Below are 20,224 nucleotides of genomic sequence, written 5' to 3'. Positions count from 1 at the left end.
GCGACCCGAAGGTGGGTTGCAGGCAAATGTCAGGAGGGTTGCGGAGCCGTCCATCGCGGCGTTCCTGATCGCGTGGATTCACATGCAACAGCCGCAGCAGCTGGCTTTTAACAATGCCGGCTGCGAGCGGCTTTGAAAATGCCGACCGCGACAATATAAAAAAATGAGGGCGCACTGCCGTTGCGTGCCCGCTCGTCGGTGCACATGTGCAGAACCATGCGAGAAGCATCGCCTCCTCCTGACGTCAGCGCGCTGATCCAGGAGAAGATTTTTTAATTCAATGCAATCTTCCTGCCTGAAGCGGGTCGAGGCAGAGAGCAGGTCACATGCCCCGAATGCTGATGTCAAGTGCTTTGGGCGTTATTGCCAATTCTCCATTTTGTCAGCAGCAAACAAGTACATGAGGTCCAAGCAAGCCCACCTCCTGCATTAAAGGTAAAAGAAAATGGTGGGTCACGAATGTTGGCCGGCATGGGTCGCGAATGTCGGCCCTCGTGTTTCGCTAAGGTCGGCCCCCGTGAGTAACAAAGGTCGGCTGGCGTGGATCACGAAGGTCGGCTTGCGTGGGTCCCAATGGTTGGCCGGTTGGTAAAAATGGGTCTCCTGGAAAAAAGTTTGAGGAACACTGGTCTATATTAGTGACTTGGATAGAAGGTACTACAGCGAAATTTGAAGATGACACTAAAATAAGTGGGATAGTAAGCTGTGTTATGGGCCAGGGTTTAGAGAACCCCAAAGTGTAACATGGAGTTCACCTGACCCACAACTTTTAATAGATTGTGGTATGGGGAGCACACGGCCCACTCTACAGATATGGTACAGCAGAAATGGAAAGGTCTTTTTTAAGGCAAAACAATGTTTATTCTATGAACTCAAGTTAACCTTTCTAAAACAAACAGTGAACATCTTAGCAACCAGTAAATCAAATACACCCTCCAAAGAATACAACACTAAGTAATCTGTATGCTGTCCTTTTAACATGCAGGAGACTTAACAAACCTTTAAACAGAAGCACATCAGAGTTTACATTCACTACTGAAAACATTTATAATTCTGAATTCACCAAATGATCAAGAGATAGTCCTTCATGGCATAGAGATCATTAGTACAGCGGCTTTGTCTGACTTCAGCTGCAACACACACAAAAAAACCCAAAAAGACAGAGACACACCCAAGTTTTTCTCAAAGTGAAACTAAAAAACAGAACCAGAGGCGGGATTCTCCCCTACCCGGCGGGGCGGGGTGTCCTGGCGGGATGGAGTGGCATGAACCACTCCGGCGTCAGACCGCCCCAAAGGTGCGGAATTCTCCGCACCTTTAGGGACCACGCCCTCAACTTTAGGGGCTAGGCCCGCGCCAGAGTGGTTTGCGCCCCGCCGGCCGGCGTGCAAGGCCTTTGGCGCCATGCCAGCCGGGACCGAAGGGACTCCGCCGGCCGGAGGAAGTCCGCGCATGCGTCGGAGCGTCAGCGACTGCTGACGTCATCCCCGCGCATGAACAGGGGGGGTCGCGTCGGCGGAGGCTGACACAGCCGACGCGGAGGGGAAAGAGTGCCCCCACGGCACAGGCCCGCCCGCGGATCGGTGGGCCCCGATCGCGGGCCAGGCCACCGTGGGGGCACCCCCCGGACCAGATCACCCCGCGACCCCCCCCCCCCCAAGGACCCCAGAGCCCGCCTGCGCTGCCTGGTCCCGCCGGTAAGGGAGGTGGTTTAATTCACGCCGTGGGACCGGCATTACAGCAGCAGGACTTCAGCCCATCGTGGGCTGGAAAATCGCCGGGGGGGGGGGGGCCCACCGACCAGCGCGGCGCGATTCCCGCCCCCACCGAATCTCTGGTGCCGGAGAATTCGGTGGGGGCGGGATTCACGCCGCCCCCCCCGGCGATTCTCCCGACCCGCAGGGGGGGGCCGGAGAATCCCGCCCCAGAGCTGAGCTCTATCCACACTCTGACACCACTGCAATAACAGCCAAACATTTCTTAAAGCGACATTCTCATGACAGCTGCAATAAAGAAATAAGAAATTGGCAAAAGGATAGGGATAGGTTAGGTGAGTGAGCCAAAATTTGACGAAATTTAACTTAGATAAGTATGAGGTTATCCATTTTGGTCTGAAAAATAGAACGGTAACTTATCATAATGGAGAGGAATTTCAGCGTGCTTCTATGCAGAGGGTGATGTGTATAAATCACAGAAAGCTAGTATGCAAGTACAGCAGATGATAAAAAACGCAAATTGATTTTTGGCATTTATTGCTAAAGGGGAGTATAAAAGTAGGGAAACTGTACAAGGCATTGGTGACACCGCAACTGGAGTACTTGAGGAGGGATGTAATTACAATGGAGGCAGTTCAGAGGAGATTCACTAGATTAATCCCAGAGATATGGGGCGCGATTCTCCGCTCCCCACACGGCATGGGAGAATCACGGGAGGGCGCCCCGACAAAATTCACGCCCCCCTCGATTTTCTCCCCCCGCCCGGCTCGGAAGAATCGCCGCTCGCCGTTTTTCACAGAGATTCTCCGACCCGGATGGGCCAAGCGGTCTGCCGTTCGTGGCCGTTTCACGACGGCGGCAAACACACCTGGTCGCTGCCGTCGTGAAACGGGACTGAGAAGCCTGTTTGGGGCTTGTAGGTGGCCTAGAAAGGAAAGAGCACCATGACTGTGCTCGGGAGGGGACAGGCCCGTGATCGGTGCCCACCGATTGTCGGGCCGGTGTCCAAATTGGACGCACTATTTCCCCTCAGCCGTCCCGCAAGATCAAGTCGCCACGTCTTGCGGGGCGGCTGAGGGGAAAGACGGCCACCGTGCATGCGCGGGTTCATGATGTCAGCGTCATGACGTCAGCCGCGCATGCGCGGGTTGGAGCCGGCCAACCTGCGCATGCGCGGCTGACGTCATTAGGCGCGCCGGCCGCGTCATTCTCAGCGCGACGCCCCCGCGGCTGAGATTTACGGAGCACTGCTCCTAGCCCCACCGGGAGGGGAGAATAGGGGGCGAGGAGCGGCCTCCGAGACCGTCGTGAAACTTTGCCGCGTTCACGCCGGCCCTCCCGATTTTTCTCGGGAGCAGAGAATTCCGCCCATGGGGTTTGTCTTGTGAAGAGAGGTTCAGCAGTTTGGGCCTATATTCTCTTGAGTGTAGAAGAATGAAAGGAGATCTAATTGGGGTATATAAGATGATAAAGGGGATTGACAAAGTAGATATCGAGAGGATATTACCTCTTGTACAGTAATCCAAAATGAGAGGTCATAGTTTTAAACAGAGATAAGGAGAAATTACTTCTCAAAGGGTATTGAATCTGAGGAATTCATTACCCCAGAGTGTAGTGGATGATGAGGCATTGAATAAATTTAAAGAGATAGACAGATTTTTAATTAGTATATGGTTGAAGTACTGGGAAGGTTGACTTAGAAGTTACCAGTTATGGGGTGAGGTTGGAAAAGTTATGATTTTTTTTTGGAACAAATAAGGTTAAGAGGTGACCTAATAGAGGTTTTGTAGATGAGGAGAGGTTTTGATAGAGAAAACATGATTTCCTCTGGTACGTGTAACAGTAACTAAAGGCCTTAGATTTTTCATGAATGGCAAAAGATCTAGAAGAAAGATGAAGAAATAATTTCACTGATTCTTCAGGAGGTGAAACGCTGTGCCTGAAAATTTGGTAGAAGCTGATTCCATAAATTTTAAAGGAGAGGATGAGGAACTTACAGGGTTGCAAACAAACAGCAGAGCTGTGGAACTAAGAAGAATTGGTATAGGCATCGATGGGCTGAATGGCCTTCTGCGCTGTAAGTTTCTATGATTTGATAATGAGACAAATTATGTATTCAATCGGTATAATCTTTTTGACTGCAGTGTATTTGTTTTAAAATGTCAGTTATCTTAAGCAATTATTTATGATTTTGTTGACACAAAGCATTTGGATTATAATTTAATTCCAAGAGTTTGTTATGCAGTACTTTTTTAAGAAGTATTATTTACATGTCTTCATTTTTGCAGAATTTGGAACGGAACCAATTAAAAAAAGAAGGGTCGTGGAGTAAGGAAGTTAACACAAATGAAATAAATTGGTATCCAAAGCAAAAGGTAAACTGTGCCAAACGGAAACTTGAAGGAGCTAATCCATTTGCTATCACCAGGTACGTCGAACATTAGGAATTAATAGGCTTACAGCTTATAAAGCTGAATCTTGTAACAACCCAAGCCAGACAGTATCTCAAATGTAGTTCACTTGGCTTTGTTTGATTTGGTTTTTTTTACAAGATTTATTCAGGCTGTCAGTCTGTTGGATGATAATTGCAAATATAGCGCTGTTGCTTCAAGTTACTTAATGATTTAATACCATAAATTTCTCTACAAACCTACTAATTTTGTTAAACCCCCACCCCCAGAGTCCTTATTCATTTGATAACAATCTCAGCTCCTTAGCACCTTAAACCTGTCCTTTTGTAATACCTAGATCCTTTTGTAAATACTGGGAGCAAAATACGATGTTACCCATTTGGTGTATCTGCTTAGAGATGCTCTAGAAATGTCATGCACTCTTGCCACTATAGTTTCTTTTGCTTTATGGTCCTGCTGCCGTTTGGTCGGTTATTCTAAATTATTTTGCTGATGCATTTAATGTAAGTGAAAAGTATTTCATTTTCTCACATTCACTAATTTTAACAGTGATTTGAATTACCTTGCACTTCACAATATTAAATGTCGATGCTATTTATTTGCTTTGATGCCATAATTCTAGGTCTCTAACCCTGGTGCACCTTCTTGAATAGATTAACTTTTTGCCGTGTAGGGCTTTACATCAGAAGTCAAAAAGACATACTACTTGTAAAGTATCATTCTTGGGTAATAACATTTTTAATGTGAACAATTTCCATTTATAAATGCACAAGTAAGGTTGCCAGATATTGTTCTCCAATTTCACATTTTATTAATGGTGGGGGCTGTTACTTCTACTGCAAAATCCAGGCTTTGTGCTCCCTGAGTTTTCAGGGATTTCACTGTTGAATTTGTATTCACCTTTTCTCAAATTAAGGACAATTATTTTCATTTCAGAGATGAATTGCGTTTGGGGCACGAAAAATCAAAGGCTTATACTAGCTACATAGCTGTAGCCATGGGAGACAAGGACCACAATGTCCGAGCCAGAGAACCAGAAGAAGGGCTTTCTGTAGAGTGCCAGGTGGATTGTCTGATTGATCAAGCTACGGACCCGAATATTTTGGGGAGAGTTTGGGTGGGCTGGGAGGCATGGATGTAATAGATAGAATGCAATAAACTGTGATATGAACTGGGGATCAGGGAAAAGGGTAACATTTTTGATATATCTGAATATAAAGATGATTTTAGAAAAAGAACCAGAGTGTTTATTTGCTTTAATATAAGCATGGGTGACAACTGGTAACAAATTTTATGTTGGTTGATTTGTCAGAAAAGTTTTCATTCATGCCCTTGTCATCAGAAGAGGCAGTGAGCAAGGTGAGATGTTTCATCATCGAAATAGAGGGAAACCTGGCTGATCATTCTCCTTTGGGCAGGCTTGCTCACTTTGTTCAGCTGAAGCAATTGGCAACAACCTCAGAAGTAATTTTTTTTTTCCCTGAGAATTGTATACGATCCATGGAGGGAAATGAGATGCAATAAATGTAAGAATGAAAAAACACAATTTTAAATGGCAATTTTGAAGTTGGCAGTTGGGTAAAGGGGTTTTAGGCACAATTAAGATTTTTATAATACTTGAAAATGTCACAGTGGCAGAAAACAGGGTTATCTGAGCTTGAAAATGAAACAATTAATGGAGCAATCTAGAAGGAAGCTATTAATTGACAAAGCATGCATTATAAACTATCTGTCCATCTTGCTTACATACTACATAAAATTGAAGGCAATGTAAGTACTTTTAGTGTAAAATACTGTATAACAAATTTATAAATTGTTTTTTACTCCAGTCTTTGTGACCTGTCAATAGCCTTCAACCACCTGTCTTAAAAAATCAAAGATGCAATCCTAATAAAAATCTTATTCCCCTGTCTGTTTTACATTCTTATTATTTTATATGAGAATAGAGCCCAAAGGTTGCCATTTAAGTGAAGGTGGTGTATTGTCAGAATTATCTTTAGTGATTGTAGGCAGCAGAAGCTCCTCACAGTGTGCATCTGCTTTGCTTAATCAATCAATTAAAATTATTTTCTTTTGTGATCAATAGAGGTGTAATGACTTTTGAGGAAAGCAAAATAAGTTCGGCACTTGACCTTATTTCTTAAATCTTTTAATTCATCACACTGCTTTCATTTAGTATGATATCTGTATAAATTTCCTTGAAGGATGATTTTCTCTTTAGCCAACGTTATATAAAATATTTGAAAATGTAATAAATGAAACATGTATATATTATGCATACACACCAATCCTTATATATTTTCAAGATTTTAATTCCTATTCAAAATTATTGCCCACTCAGAGGTTCATACCAAGATGGGGCACTGTTGAAGTTTGAAAAATTAAATCCCATAAATCCATATTTCTATGGCTATAGGTACACTTTAGTTTTACTGAAATGTATAAAATCCAAATTAAATGATATTCCAGGCTGCACTGATGTTTGAGTAGAGTGACTTCAAGGATCATTCAGTGCTATACCTGTTATTAGTTCCTCCTGAATCTCATTCGGTTTGACTTTTTCAAAATTGTTTTGTGTGTTCTCTACTATAATTATAAGTTCTCACTTTGCTGCAAAAAGTTAATGGGTCACAGAAATAACTTAGCTTTTGTAAAAAGCTCAAACACAATTTATGTAGAAGTAAAAGGATGTGGATGCTTTGGAGAGGGTACAGAGGAGATTTACCAGGATGCTGCCTGGACTGGAGGGCAAGTCTTATGAAAAAAGGTTGAGGGGGCTAGGGCTTTTCTCAAAGTGAAGAAGGCAGAGAGAGGTGACTTGATAGAGGTGTACAAGGTGATGAGAGGCCTGGATAGAGTGGATAGCCAGAGACTTTTCCCCAGGGTGGAAATGGCTGTCCCGAGGGGACATAATTTTAAGGTGATTGGAGAAAGTTATAGGGGAGATGTCAGAGGTAGGTTCTTTACACAGAGAGTGGTGGGTGTGTGGAATGCACTGCCAGCAGTGGTGGAGTCAGAGTCATTAGGGACATTTAAGCGACTCTTAGACAAGCACATGGACAGCAGTAAATTGAAGGGGTGTAGGTTAGGATAAATGGTCGGCACAACATCGTGGGCTGAATGGCTGTACTGTGCTGTACTGTTCTATGTTCTAAACCCTACATAACTCGCAAAATGACCACTGCTTTATTTTTCTGGGTATTGTACCAAGAAAACCTACGTATTTTGATGTGGTAGCAGACTAAAATTCAAAATATTCTCTCTTAATATTGAGTGCAACCCTTTGATTTATTGTTTAAAAAAAATAACAATTGTAAAAATAAATCCTATAAATTTGTAAATTATTAGTTGAGGAAGAATCAGATTTCAAAAAAGATGCAACTTGCATTTCATCTATTAATCTTAATTGAGAGTGATCTTTGAATAAACAAAATAATAAAATGTTGTTTTCTAGAAATGGCACACCCTGCTCTTCTCAAAGGATTAGCAAATCAGTGTTTACATCAGGAATATATGGTTTCCTGGGAGCTAGCTACAGGCTATAATTAAATCTGGGAGTTCAGGCAACACAAAAGGCTCATTTCATCCTGGAATTTAGATTGTAGTAAGCTGAAATACTGCAGATTTTGGAAACCTGAAATATAAATAGAAAATACTGAAATACCGAAGTTCAGGCAGCATCGTTGGAGAGCGAAACACAGAATTAATGTTTCAGGTTGATAATCTTTTTGTTAGAACTGGGCAATGTCATGGATCTAATGATTTTTAGGCAAATACAAAGATAGGGAAAGGTGGGAAAAGTACAAAGGGGATGATGGTGCCAAAGTGGGTAGTAATGGGACACATGCAGAAACAAAGGATGGGGCTGGAGGCAGCAGTAAATGGCAACAGTGGAATCCTTACCAGCATGCCGTCACTGGAGAAAAATGATTGCTAGAATTATCTATTTGTGTTATAGATTTCCAGTATCCACACAATTTTGACTTTCTACAGTCTAAATTTCAGGTTCAAATGACAGTCACTAACCATTTGTATTGTCTGGTATCCCAGATTTAGTTCAGTAGGTAAAGTTTGAGACCACGTCAAGCAGAGAAGGCTGTAAACTGTCTAACCAAATGGTGAGATGCTTTTCTTTACCCTTCCATTGAATGCCATTGAAACAGTGTAGGAAGTAGGACCACAAATTAAAATGGTAAATGACAGGAAGCTCAGGATCATGCTTTTGTGATATTTGTTGAATGTGTTGGGCGAGGGAAGTAACTGCATCTCCTGCATTTTTAAAATGCCATGGGAAGTGGAGTAGGTGTGTGTGTTGGAAGAGGGTGCCAAAGAGAAGAATCTTTGGTTGGAAAAAAAAAAGGATGACAAAAACATTGGTGTGGAAGGTGACATTTAGAAGATATACAATGATACCAGAAAAGATGGGAGAATGTGATAGAGTGCTTCGAGAATGCTGGGTGGGAGGAACTGTAATCAATAGATGTAACTCTACCTCTAATCTCCAAAGGTTCTGGCCTCTGATTATAATCACACCACTGTTGGAAGCTCTGCCTTTAGCTCCCAAAACTCTGGAATTTCCTGACAAAACCTCTCTGTCTCACTTTCTTCCTTTAAGATGATTCTTAAAAGCTACATCTTGAACCAGGTAACCCAACAGGAGTCATGAGGCATTTTCCCCCCAAAGACCCTACCCTTTTAACATTGGATCTATGGAAGTTGGGACCTGAAAATCGGGCTGTGCTCTCACCATGGTAGCATAGTGGTTAGCACAATTGCTTCACAGCTCCAAGGTCCCAGGTTCTATTCCCGGCTTAGGTCAATGTCTGTGTGAAGTCAGCATGTTCTCCCCGTGTGTGTATGGGTTTTCTACAGGTGCTCCGGTTTCCTCCCACAGCCCAAAGATGTGCAGGTTAGGTGGATTGGCCATGCTAAATTGCCCTTAGTGTCCACAATTGCCCTTAGTGTTGGGTGGGTTACTGGATTACGGGGATGGGGTGGAGGTGTGGACTTTGGTAGGGTGCTCTTTCAAAGAGCCAGTGCAGACTCGATGGGCCGAATGGCCTCCTCCTGCACTGTAAATTCTATGAAATGTGGTGTACCTTTGAAGTGATCTTGTTAGGCATGCAGCATTTCTGGATGAGATCAACAGCGGCCTATTTAATATATATCTGAGGGTCCTGCATCCAAATGCCATTTCAACTATTTTAGCAAGCTACACACCAGGTCTACGATATGCCCACGAAGTGACTTGAAGAGTTAGCATTTACAGCATTATTTAAAGATAATTCACTGGGTATGTACGGTTTGACAGCTTGTGCACTGATTTCACCTTGGCCTTTGATTTTGGCCTAAACGTTGATGACAGAAGTTGCCAAAAATGTTGCCTGGACAGTTGACCAGAAAATTCAGGTTGGCACTGTGGATTTGGTATTTGGGATGCCATCTGGCAGGACAAGGAGGGCCCTTTACAAGCAATAATAGTTTACAGACCAAGCACAGTCTCAGGTTTTCCTGTGACTAAAGATGACCACAGCTCTGAATTGTTAAGCCTCAGGATTATCTCAGGCTGTAACAGGTGATGGCAATCAACCTACTGTGCATAGCTTCATCAAGCAGGTGCAAGATGTGCTCTGTGCCGCAGGTATCTCCCTCCCAATGGAGATTATTTTGCAGGAAGACAGAGAAAGCAAGTCCCACTGGTAAAAACACTTAAAAAAAAAAAAAAACAGTCATCCTGGAGCACTGGAGTTAAATTAGAATCATTCGCCTGTCTTAACAATCCAATTAAAAGTCCCAATCGTTTTATTCTTCTGAAGAATTTACTCAGCTCAAACATCAGCTTGATTTTATTTGTCAAGTTTAATGCTTTAATAAACATATGCCCACCAAACAAAACTAGCACACCAAGAGCACTGTTAAAATGTCATGCTCTGACTATTTTGATGCTCCTGTCAGCTACCACCTGATGACTTCAGCAGATGAGGTGGAAGATTAATTCACTTCCAATGAGGGCACAAGATGGCTGGATTGGTGATGCAGAGAAGCTTGCATCTGAGAAGGCTCAGGTGTGCACTGCAGTTCCCATCTACTGATGATAATGTTGTAGCCTAACTAGCTGCCTGGCACCAGGATGCTCATTGGTTGGCATGATGGAGTAGAAGTAGATTAATTTGGCAAGGACAGTGGGTGCCTTTCCCATGCAGCAGACATTTGTATGGAGCTGCACATTTTGTACTTGTATGCTCCATTTCCCTATATCACCTCTGCTTGCTGATCTACATTGACTCCTGATTAAGCAATGCCTTGATTTTAAAATTCTCATTTTTTTCAAATCCCTCCAAAGCGTTGCCCTCCCCTATCTGTCATTTCCACTAAGCCCCACAACCTCAGAGATATTTGCGCCCCTCTAATTCTGAGCATTTCCAATTATAACTTTCCTAATCATTGGTTGCCATGCCTTCAGTTGCCCAGCCCTAAGCTCTGGTGGTCATATGTGCTGCAGGATGGCCCGCAAACAATAGCTACAAGCATTTACAGAACAGGAACAGGTCATTTGGCTCAACTGTTATAGGTCGGTATTTATTCACCACATGGGCCTCTTCCCACTCTTCGTGTAACGTTATCAGCCTATCCCTCATTTTTCTTTCTCCCTCATACATTTAGTCAACTATAAATGCATCTATGCAATTGGTTGGAAAGATCTTGGTGTAGTGGTAATATCACTGAGCTAGCAATCCAAAGTTTCAGGCTATTGTCTAGGGGTCATAGGTTCAAATCGCACAATCGGAATACAGGAGGGTGATGGAGAACCTAGTGGAGTGATGTAACGAGAACAATCTCTCCCTCAATGTCAGTAAAACTAAAGAGCTGGTCATGAATCCAAGGTCCCGGTTGAGGCCGTACTCGTGTACGGAACTTGGCTATAACTTTCTGCACGGCGAATCCGCCTTGGGGAACGCTTAGCCGAAGATCAGAGGCTGAATGCCCTTGACTGCTGAAGTGTTCCCCAACTGGAAGGGAACATTGCTGCTTGGCAATTGTCGCGTAATGTCCGTTCACCCATTGTCGCAACCTGGGATCGAACCTGGGACCTCGGGGCCGTGAGACAGCAATGCTAACCGCTGCGCCACCATGCTGCCCCCACAATTTGCAGTTTAAGCCTGCATCATGATTTGTGTTTACAGGGTGGCACAATGGCGCTGAGGACCTGGGTTTGATCCTGGCCCTGGGTCACTGTCCGTGTGGAGTTTGCACATTCTCCCCGTATCTGCGTGGGTCTCACCCCCACTACCCAAAGATGTGCAGAGTAGGTTGATTGGCCATGCTAAATTGCCCCTTAATTGGAAAAAAAATAATTGAGCTCTCTAAATTTATTTTTAAAATTTTTTTTAAAAATTGTGTTTACAAGGAGGAACTCCACCATCACCCGCATGAGTCCTTTACATGGGATGCAAAACTTGTATTTGCAGAAATAATTTTGTTGACAAGACACTATCTAGATGTATAGTACTCTAACTTCTGACCTTATTAAGGGAATATGCTTCTCATTAAACTCAGCTACCATTCAGCTAATGAACATTGCAATTAAATATGCTGAAGCTTTTAAAGTAAAATACCTTGGGGCATTTTTCCACCTCATTGCATTCGTTACGCTGGCCGGTCAATGAGATTTCCCATTGTGGGGCAGCCCCACAATGGGAAACCTCCAAGCGCCGGCAAAACGGAGAATCCAGCCCGGGTTTTGTGCTGAACCAAATGCGCTGTACCTAACCTGCTACACCCAACGTGATCTGGATCACGTCCAGCGAGGGCATGATCCATATCAGTAAACTTAAATGAGTCATTAAATTTATTTAAATATGCGCAGTCCCTTCGAGGCCGGCCCCACCAGCGAAGCCTGAGGTCGGCGCAAAAAATCACGAATGTAATCAGATGTGATGGCCACGCTATTGAAGCCTGTGGGTGGTCGGGGCAGGACGGGACACTGTCCTGGCACCTTGCCAGTGCCAACCTGGAGGAAAACATCGAAACATGGGATTTTTCAGAGAATGTCCCCAAGTTCCAAAAAAATGACAGTGTGGGTGAATACTAATCTGGATAGCACCCAAACACCCGGCGGGAATCACCTGCAAAACCTGCCCAAGGTTTCCATGCCTGAAATGGTGTTGTGACCCAAAACTTCTAAATACAATTTTCATAGCGAAGTCTTCATTTGATGGTTTGTTACTTGACATTATCAGTTACCAGCCTAATCACGCAAGTGAATTTTTATCAGTATCTGGAATTGTGCTGCCTTTAAATGCTTACAATGTTAAATGGAAAAACGTTTGTTGGTTGAAGCTGAGTAATAAGTTCAGATGTTTATGATGTGGTAACATCATGCTATCCTCTATTGTGTACAATTGTCACTTTCTCAGGATCTACCACTGCATAGTGAGAGAGTTTAGTTTGAGAACACAACTATATTCCGAAATATTAAAGACATTTGAAAATGTAATTCTGGCTTGGGAGCTCAATGTTATTCTTCACAAGCTCTGAACAAACTAATTTGAGTCCATTTGTTTTCTATGGCTCTAGATGTTTACATTCGAAACTATCTTCGCTTGTGTCAGAGGTTACTGCACTTTGAAATAATAAATTAGTTGAAAAATATTTTGGAACATCCTGAGGACATGATATAGTCCCACGTATTAACTAATTTCCATTGTGCAGTCGTGTCATTAATTCTCTGGTGGTTAATTCACATACATTTTGCACACAGATTTTGTACACCTTACTGAAAACACTAGTTTCACTGATACACTTGCTGTTTTAATACCAAAATGGTATCCATGCCTCGTGCATCTGGTTACCCTGAGCATCATCTTGGTGAGGACATTAGTGCAGGCATTAAGAGCGTGTGCTTGATATATGTAGAGTAGAAAGATTGTGACACGCTGATCTGATGCCGGTGCTACCATTTTTGACCTCATCATTCCAGCTAAAATCCTCATTGCTTAGCAGATATTTAGCATCAGCAGTATTCCACTCCATCAGCATTATTTAAAACAATCACCTACTTTCAGTTAAGTTGCTGATTAATTTCTACTGGTTCTGTTGTGGAAGTACTTGCTAATTTGCAAACTTGGTAGAAGCTGATGAAGTCGACAAAGTAGCAAGGCTTTGGTTCTCACTTCAAAGATTTTGGTCAGCCATTGCTTATCATGGGTATTGTAGTTACAATTCCCTCATCAGCTTTATTATGACAGGGATATAGAACAGGAGGCAAGAGGGGAGGAAGGCCTCTCCAACAGAACACTTTATCCATCTATGATCTTCCAACATATTGGGTGGGATTCTCTGTCCCGCCGCACTCGTTTTCTGGTGCGGCATGGTGTGGATCTTCCCTCCCGCCAGCCGGCCAATAGGGTTTCCCATTGTGGGCATCCCCAAGCCGTCAGAAAATCCGCCAGTGTGAGTGCGCTGCCGGCAAAATAGACGATCCCGCCAGCGGTGAATCCAGCCTATTTATTATCTCTGACTTTTTAAAAATATATTTAATTGGTTATTACATTTGCTTGACAATATTGCAAACAAAGGCAAACTAATAAAAAAATACAAACAGAAAAATAAATTTTAAAAGGGAAAACAGAGTAATTAGGTGTGAATACATATGAAACCTATATACAGCTACGAGGCCTGTTAATATTGGGCCTCCTGTGATCGGTTACCACAACCGTATTATTTGACTATTTACATGTGGCCCCATGGTATTAAAACATACGAGGGGTGTATTTGCAGCTACCCAGGCATACCCTGTTTTTTTGTGGCCACACCAAGGGCACTCCTGCCTTTGGTGGCCTTTGGTTCCTTTGCCCTGTAGATTATCATAGAATTTACAGTGCAGAAGGAGGCCATTCGGCCCATCGAGTCTGCACTGGCTCTTGGAAAGAACACCCTACCCAAGGTCAACACCTCCACCCTATCCCCATAACCCAGTAACCCCACCCAACACTAAGGGCAATTTTGGACACTAAGGGCAATTTATCATGGCCAATCCACCTAACCTGCACATCTTTGGACTGTGGGAAGAAACCGGAGCACCCGGAGGAAACCCACGCACACACGGGGAGGATGTGCAGACTCCGCACAGACAGTGAGCCAAGCCGGAATCGAACCTGGGACCCTGGAGCTGTGAAGCATTTGTGCTATCCACAATGCTACCGTGCTCTGGGTAGTCTTCACTTTTCAATTTCACCTCCCTCCCTTCTCACCTTCCTGTCTGTATCAATCCTCCCCTTCCCCACTCCCTAATTCTCCCCCCCCCTTCTTTTATTGGTTGCTAGTGACAAACAGGTTGCTAAATTGCTTTCATGTGTTGCAACGCCTTCCTCCGATGCTCTGATAGTGAATTTTATCTTTTCCAAGTTGAGTAAATTCCGCTAGGTCGAACAGCCAGTTCTTGGCCTTGAGTAGCCCTTCTGATCTCCAGCCGAGCGTGAGTCTCCAGCAGGTGATCAGGGAGGCAAAGGCTAGCGCACCTGCCCTTTTCCCCATAAGTTCTGATACCCCGAAGACCGCCACTAATGTGCATGGCTTCACCCTCACTGAATAGGGAGAGGAATCTTGGCAGCAGGTTCATTTTGAATGTCTGCACTCTCGCCGCTAGGGAGAGCGGGGGAAGGTCCTACCTCTTAACCTCTTCCACTAAACTCAATAGGTTCCCCTTGTGGATCCGTGTCCAGTCTTGGGTATCTGGATCCCCAGGTATCGGATTCCCAATTCCCCCCCCCCCTGAGCCCATCTACCCTTGCAGTCCCCTCTTACTTTACCCCGTACCCCTGTTGCCTCCCCCACCTTACCCACCCCCTTATCCCTTTGTTCCCCCTCCCCCTGGTTTGTTTTGTGTTCTCCCCCCCCCCCCCCCCACTTCTGCCAAGCACACCCCTCCCTTTCTGGAGCTGCACCACTTCCCTCCTCACCCCGCCTCTTTTTACTTTCTTACACTAGCATACTCACCAATGTGGTGGCTGCCCCCAGTGAGCAGGTCCCTCCATCCTCAGCCCATTTTGTTCTCCCCGTCTCTTCACGTTTCAGTGTGTCTCTGGCTTCTCTTCCTCCCCTCCCCACCCCCAGGTTGTGTAAGAGTTCAGCCCAGAAAAAGAACAGTCTCGTTTATGAGTTCTTAATTATCCATTATTGTTGTTTTCCCAGTCCATTTTTCGTGATGAACTCATTTGCATCTTCTGGCATGTTAAAGTAATATTCTTTGTTGCCATGGGGTTACCCAAAGTCCCGTCAGATACAGCATGCCAAACCACACCTTATTTTTAAATAAAGCTGCATTGGCTCCATTAAACTCTCCCAGTGCTTGGCCAGGTCTGCTCCAATCTACACGACCGCATACTCCTTGGCCAGTTCAGCACCTTCTCATTATCTTGGAACCTAAGGAGCGTTGTTATAATTGCATGCAGTGTTTCTCCTGATTTGGGCCTTTGCTGGAGCGACCTGTGGACCCTGTCTACCTCTGGGGTTTAGCGAAGCCTTTCCCTCAGGCCAGCTTCCCAAGCATTCTCATACTTGGTTGGGTTTCTGCCATCTGTGCCCTCAGGGAGCCCAGCAATCCTGAGGTTCTGGTGACCGGACTATTTTCCTGATCTTTCATTTTCCTCTTCAGTGCTCTCTGTGCTGTTACCAACCTTGCCACCTCTGCCTTGAGTGAGGTTATGCGATCACTCTGGTCGTGGCCACTCTCTTCAGGTCCCGCACTGTTACTTCCTGGGTTTCCAGTCTCCGCTCCGTTCTTTCCAACTCTGATGGGCCAGGGCAGTTTCTGTGGCCGAGCTCATGGCCAACATGAGGTCTTCCCTGAGTGAGATTTTCTGTTGGCCGGCGCCAAAATCACAAAACGCGATTGGGCGGAGAATAGGTTCTAACACCAAAATTGAGGCGGGTGCCGATTTGACGCAAAATCACAATTCTCCATCACCTCAACAGTGGCGTCAATGTGGTCCAGAATGCACGTTTAGTAAACACCCTTTACATATCATTAGTGGGCCCGACCCGGTATCCTCTGGGGCCTCCCATGATTTTTCACCTTTTGGGCTGAGTTTCTGACTGCGCAGTTCACCTGAGAATCGTGAAACCGCTGTAGTGGCTGCTAAGGGAGAGGGGGTACGAAAGGTGTCCAACATCACCATAGTTTGCCGACAGTTGTGCCCCTGGCCGTGAGACGTCTGCCAGGATTGGGCGGAGAAGTGGGGGGATGACCAGGAGGTGGGCTGTGGGGTCAGACGGGACGGGTACGAACACCATTGCCGCAGCCGGCAAGGCAGCCATGCAGCTGCACACACCGTTAACAGCCCATTGTGAACTTAAGGCCACCAGTTGTGTTGGTGTCCCCCGAGCCACCCTCTGGCCCCAGCCGATTCATCAGCTTTATGGGCGCACTCCAGCACAACCAGTGCCATCTTGTTGGCTGGGATGAGTGTGTGTGTGTGTATCTGGCTGCAGTTTGTCAGCCTCCCGAGTGTCAATCATGGACCCGGCGAATCCCACATCATTTTTCATCGGAATCGATTGTGTCCACGTAGCACCAGTGTTAGATTAGTCACAGATTATGAACCATTACTCTTGGCTACAATGCTGAAATAAAAGCAACCGCAAAACAACTATTCCAACCCAACATAATCTAACAAGCTATCCAGTATTCCATGCAAAAGTAATTAATTTATCTCCTGTCTGCCTTTCATGTGGCCATATAGTACTTCAAAGTAGCACTACCCGAGAGGCTGTAGCATGTCTGCTGACTTTGAATGGGGAGACTGCCAATGGCCTTGAGCTGCTATGTGCCTAAGGCATTTCTCACATTGTTACATGAACTATTAACTTTGATTCGCTATCAACTTCTGGTGGCGACCATGGTGTGAGTGGTTGCATATTTGGTAGCTCCCGCTCATGGTGGATCTTTTGGACCTTTTCCCCCAATTTACGGTGGGTTTGATTGACAAAACAAGGGACCGGTGAAGTAGAGGAGAGGGATTCCCCACCAGTGTATGGATATGTGAACCAGTAGTGATCTGAAAAGAAGAGAACGTTGGTCAAAGACGGGAGTGGAGCCTGCGACTCAGGGTAATATGGTGGAAGGTCTGGGACCGAAGATGCCGGCTCAGTGGTCAACGAAGCAGCTGGTGGACTTTCTCCATGAGAAATTCCCTCAGCAGAGAAAAGAATATCTGATTAAGGCAAGGATTGATCATGTGGAGCAGAGACTGGAAACCCAGGGCCAGGCGATCCAGAAAGTGAAAGAACAAGAAAAGAAAAGAACAAAGCAAAATTACAGCACAGGAACAGGCCGTTCGGCCCTCCCAGCCTGCGCCGATCCAGATCCTTTATCTAAACCTGTCGTCTATTTTCCAAGGATCTACTTCCCTCTGTTCCCCGCCCGTTCATATATCTGTCTAGATGCATCTTAAATGATGCTATCGTGCCCGCCTCTACCACCTCTGTTGGCAAAGCGTTCCAGGTACCCACCACCCTCTGCATAAAAAACTTTCCACGCACATCTCCCTTAAACTTTCCCCCTCACCTTGAAATCATGACTCCTTGTAATTGACACCCCCACTCTTGGAAAAAGCTTGTTGCTATCCACCCTGTCCATACCTCTCATCATTTTGTAGACCTCAATCAGGTCCCCCCTCAACCTCCGTCTTTCCAATGAAAACAATCCTAATCTACTCGACCTTTCTTCATAGCTAGCACCCTCCATACCAGGCAACATCCTGGTGAACCTCCTCTGCACCCTCTCGAAAGCATCCACATCCTTCTGGTAGTGTGGCGACCAGAACTGCATGCAGTATTCCAAATGTGGCCTAACCAAAGTCCTATACAACTGTAACATGACCTGCTGACTCTTATACGCAATACCCCGTCCGATGAAGGAAAGCATGGTGTATGCCTTCTTGACCACTCTATCGACCTGCGTTGCCACCTTCAGGGTACAATGGACCTGAACTCCCAGATCTCTCAGTACATCAATTTTCCCCAGAACTCTTCCATTAACCGTATAGTCCACTCTTGAATTAGATCTTCGAAAATGCATCACCTCGCATTTGCCTGGCTTGAACTCCATCTGCCATTTCTCTGCCCAACTCTCCAATCCATCCATATTTTGCTGTATTCTCTGACCGTCCTCCTCGCTATCTGCAACTCCACCAATCTTAGTATCATCTGCAAACTTGCTAATCAGACCACCTATACCTTTGTCCAGATCATTTATGTATATCACAAACAACAGTGGTCCGAGCATGGATCCCTGTGGAACACCATTAGTCACCTTTCTCCATTTTGAGACACTTTCCATCAACCTACCATGGGAAACATTATCAAACGCCTTACTGAAGTCCATGTATATGACATCTACAGCCCTTCCCTCATCAATTAACTTTGTCACTTCCTCAAAGAATTCTATTAGGTTTGTAAGACACGACCTTCCCTGCACAAAACCATGCTGCATATCACTGATAAGTCTATTTTCTTCCAAATGTGAATAGATCCTATCCCTCAGTATCTTCTCCAACAGTTTGCCTACCACTGACGTCAAGCTCACAGGTCTGTAATTCCCTGGATTATCCCTGCTACCCTTCTTAAACAAAGGGACAACATTAGTAATTCTCCAGTCCTCCGGGTCCTCACTAGTGCTCAAGGATGCTGCAAAGATATCTGTTAAAGCCCCAGCTATTTCGTCCCTCGCTTCCCTCAGTAACCTGGGATAGATCCCATCCGGACCTGGGGATTTGTCCACCTTAATGCCTTTTAGAACACCCAAAACTTCCCCCTTCCTTATGCCGACTTGGCCTAGAGTATTTAAACATCCATCCCTCGCCTCAACATCCATCATGTCCCTCTCCTTGGTGAAAACCGATGCAAAGTACTCATTAAGAATCTCACCCATTTCCTCTGACTCCACGCATAAATTCCCTCTTTTGACTTTGAGTGGGCCAATCCTTTCTCTAGTTACCCTCTTGCTCTTTATATACAAATAAAAGGCTTTGGGATTTTCCTTAACCCTGTCAGCCAAAGATAGTTCATGACCCCTTTTAGCCCTCTTTATTGCACGTTTGAGATTTGTCCTACTTTCCTGATATTCCTCCAAAGCTTCATCAGTTTTAAGTTGCCTAGATCTTATGTATGCTTCCTTTTTCATCTTAGCTAGTCTCACAATTCCACCCGTCATCCACGGTTCCCTAATCTTGCCATTTCTAACTCATTTTCACAGGGACATGTCTGTCCTGCACTCTAATCAACCTTTCCTTAAACGACTCCCACATTTCAAATGTGGATTTACCCGTAAACAGCTGCTCCCAATCCACATTCCCTGGCTCCTGCCGAATTTTGTTATACTTGGACTTTCCCTAATTTAGCACTCTTCCTTTAGGACCACTCTCGTCTATGTCCATGAGTATTCTAAACCTTATGGAATTGTGATCGCTATTGCCAAAGTAATCACCGACTGAAACTTCAACCACCTGGCCGGGATCATTCCCCAATACCAGGTCCAGTATGGCCCCTTCCCGAGTTGGACTATTTACATACTGCTCTAAAAAAAACTCTCCTGGATGCGCCTTACAAATTCTGCTCCATCTACGCCTCCAACACTAACACGAGTCCCATTCAATGTTGGGGAAGTTAAAATCTCCCATCACGACCACCCTATTGCTCCTATATTTTTCTGTCATCTGTCTACATATTTGTACCTCTACTTCACGCTCGCTTTTGGGAGGCCTGTAGTAAAGTCCCAACAATGTTACTGCACCCTTCCTATTTCTTAGCTCTATCTATATTGTCTCAGTGCTTGAATCCTCCATAGTGCCCTCCTTAATCACAACTGTGATATCATCTCTGACCAGTAATGCAACTCTTCCACCCTTTTTCCCTCCCTCTCTATCCCTCCTGAAGCATCTATACCCTGGGATATTTAGTTGCCAGTCTTGCCCTTCCCTCAACCAAGTCTCAGTAATACCAATAACATCATATTCCCAGTTACTAATCCAAGCCCTAAATTCATCTGCCTTACCTGTTACACTTCTCGCATTAAAACAAATGCACCTCAGACCACCT

General features: G+C 44.9%; 1 protein-coding gene across 4 annotated transcripts in view; it reads left to right on the top strand.

Annotated features, from left to right (window-relative positions):
- Positions 1–5,273, top strand: part of prkdc (protein kinase, DNA-activated, catalytic subunit) — a 277,499-nt gene extending 272,226 nt beyond the window's left edge. For all 4 annotated transcript variants that reach the window (XM_038809307.1, XM_038809305.1, XM_038809306.1 and 1 more), the window contains exons 85-86: positions 4,004–4,143; positions 5,063–5,273. In XM_038809307.1, coding sequence (XP_038665235.1) covers positions 4,004–4,143; positions 5,063–5,267 — 345 coding nt within the window. In that variant the 3' untranslated portion in view covers positions 5,268–5,273. The remainder of the gene's footprint in view (positions 1–4,003; positions 4,144–5,062) is intronic.
- The last annotated feature ends 14,951 nt before the right edge of the window (positions 5,274–20,224 follow it).

The sequence above is a fragment of the Scyliorhinus canicula genome, chromosome 10 (genome assembly GCF_902713615.1).
Source record: "Scyliorhinus canicula chromosome 10, sScyCan1.1, whole genome shotgun sequence".
Lineage (NCBI taxonomy): Eukaryota > Metazoa > Chordata > Chondrichthyes > Carcharhiniformes > Scyliorhinidae > Scyliorhinus > Scyliorhinus canicula.
This window is presented reverse-complemented; position numbering and strand designations above follow the sequence as displayed.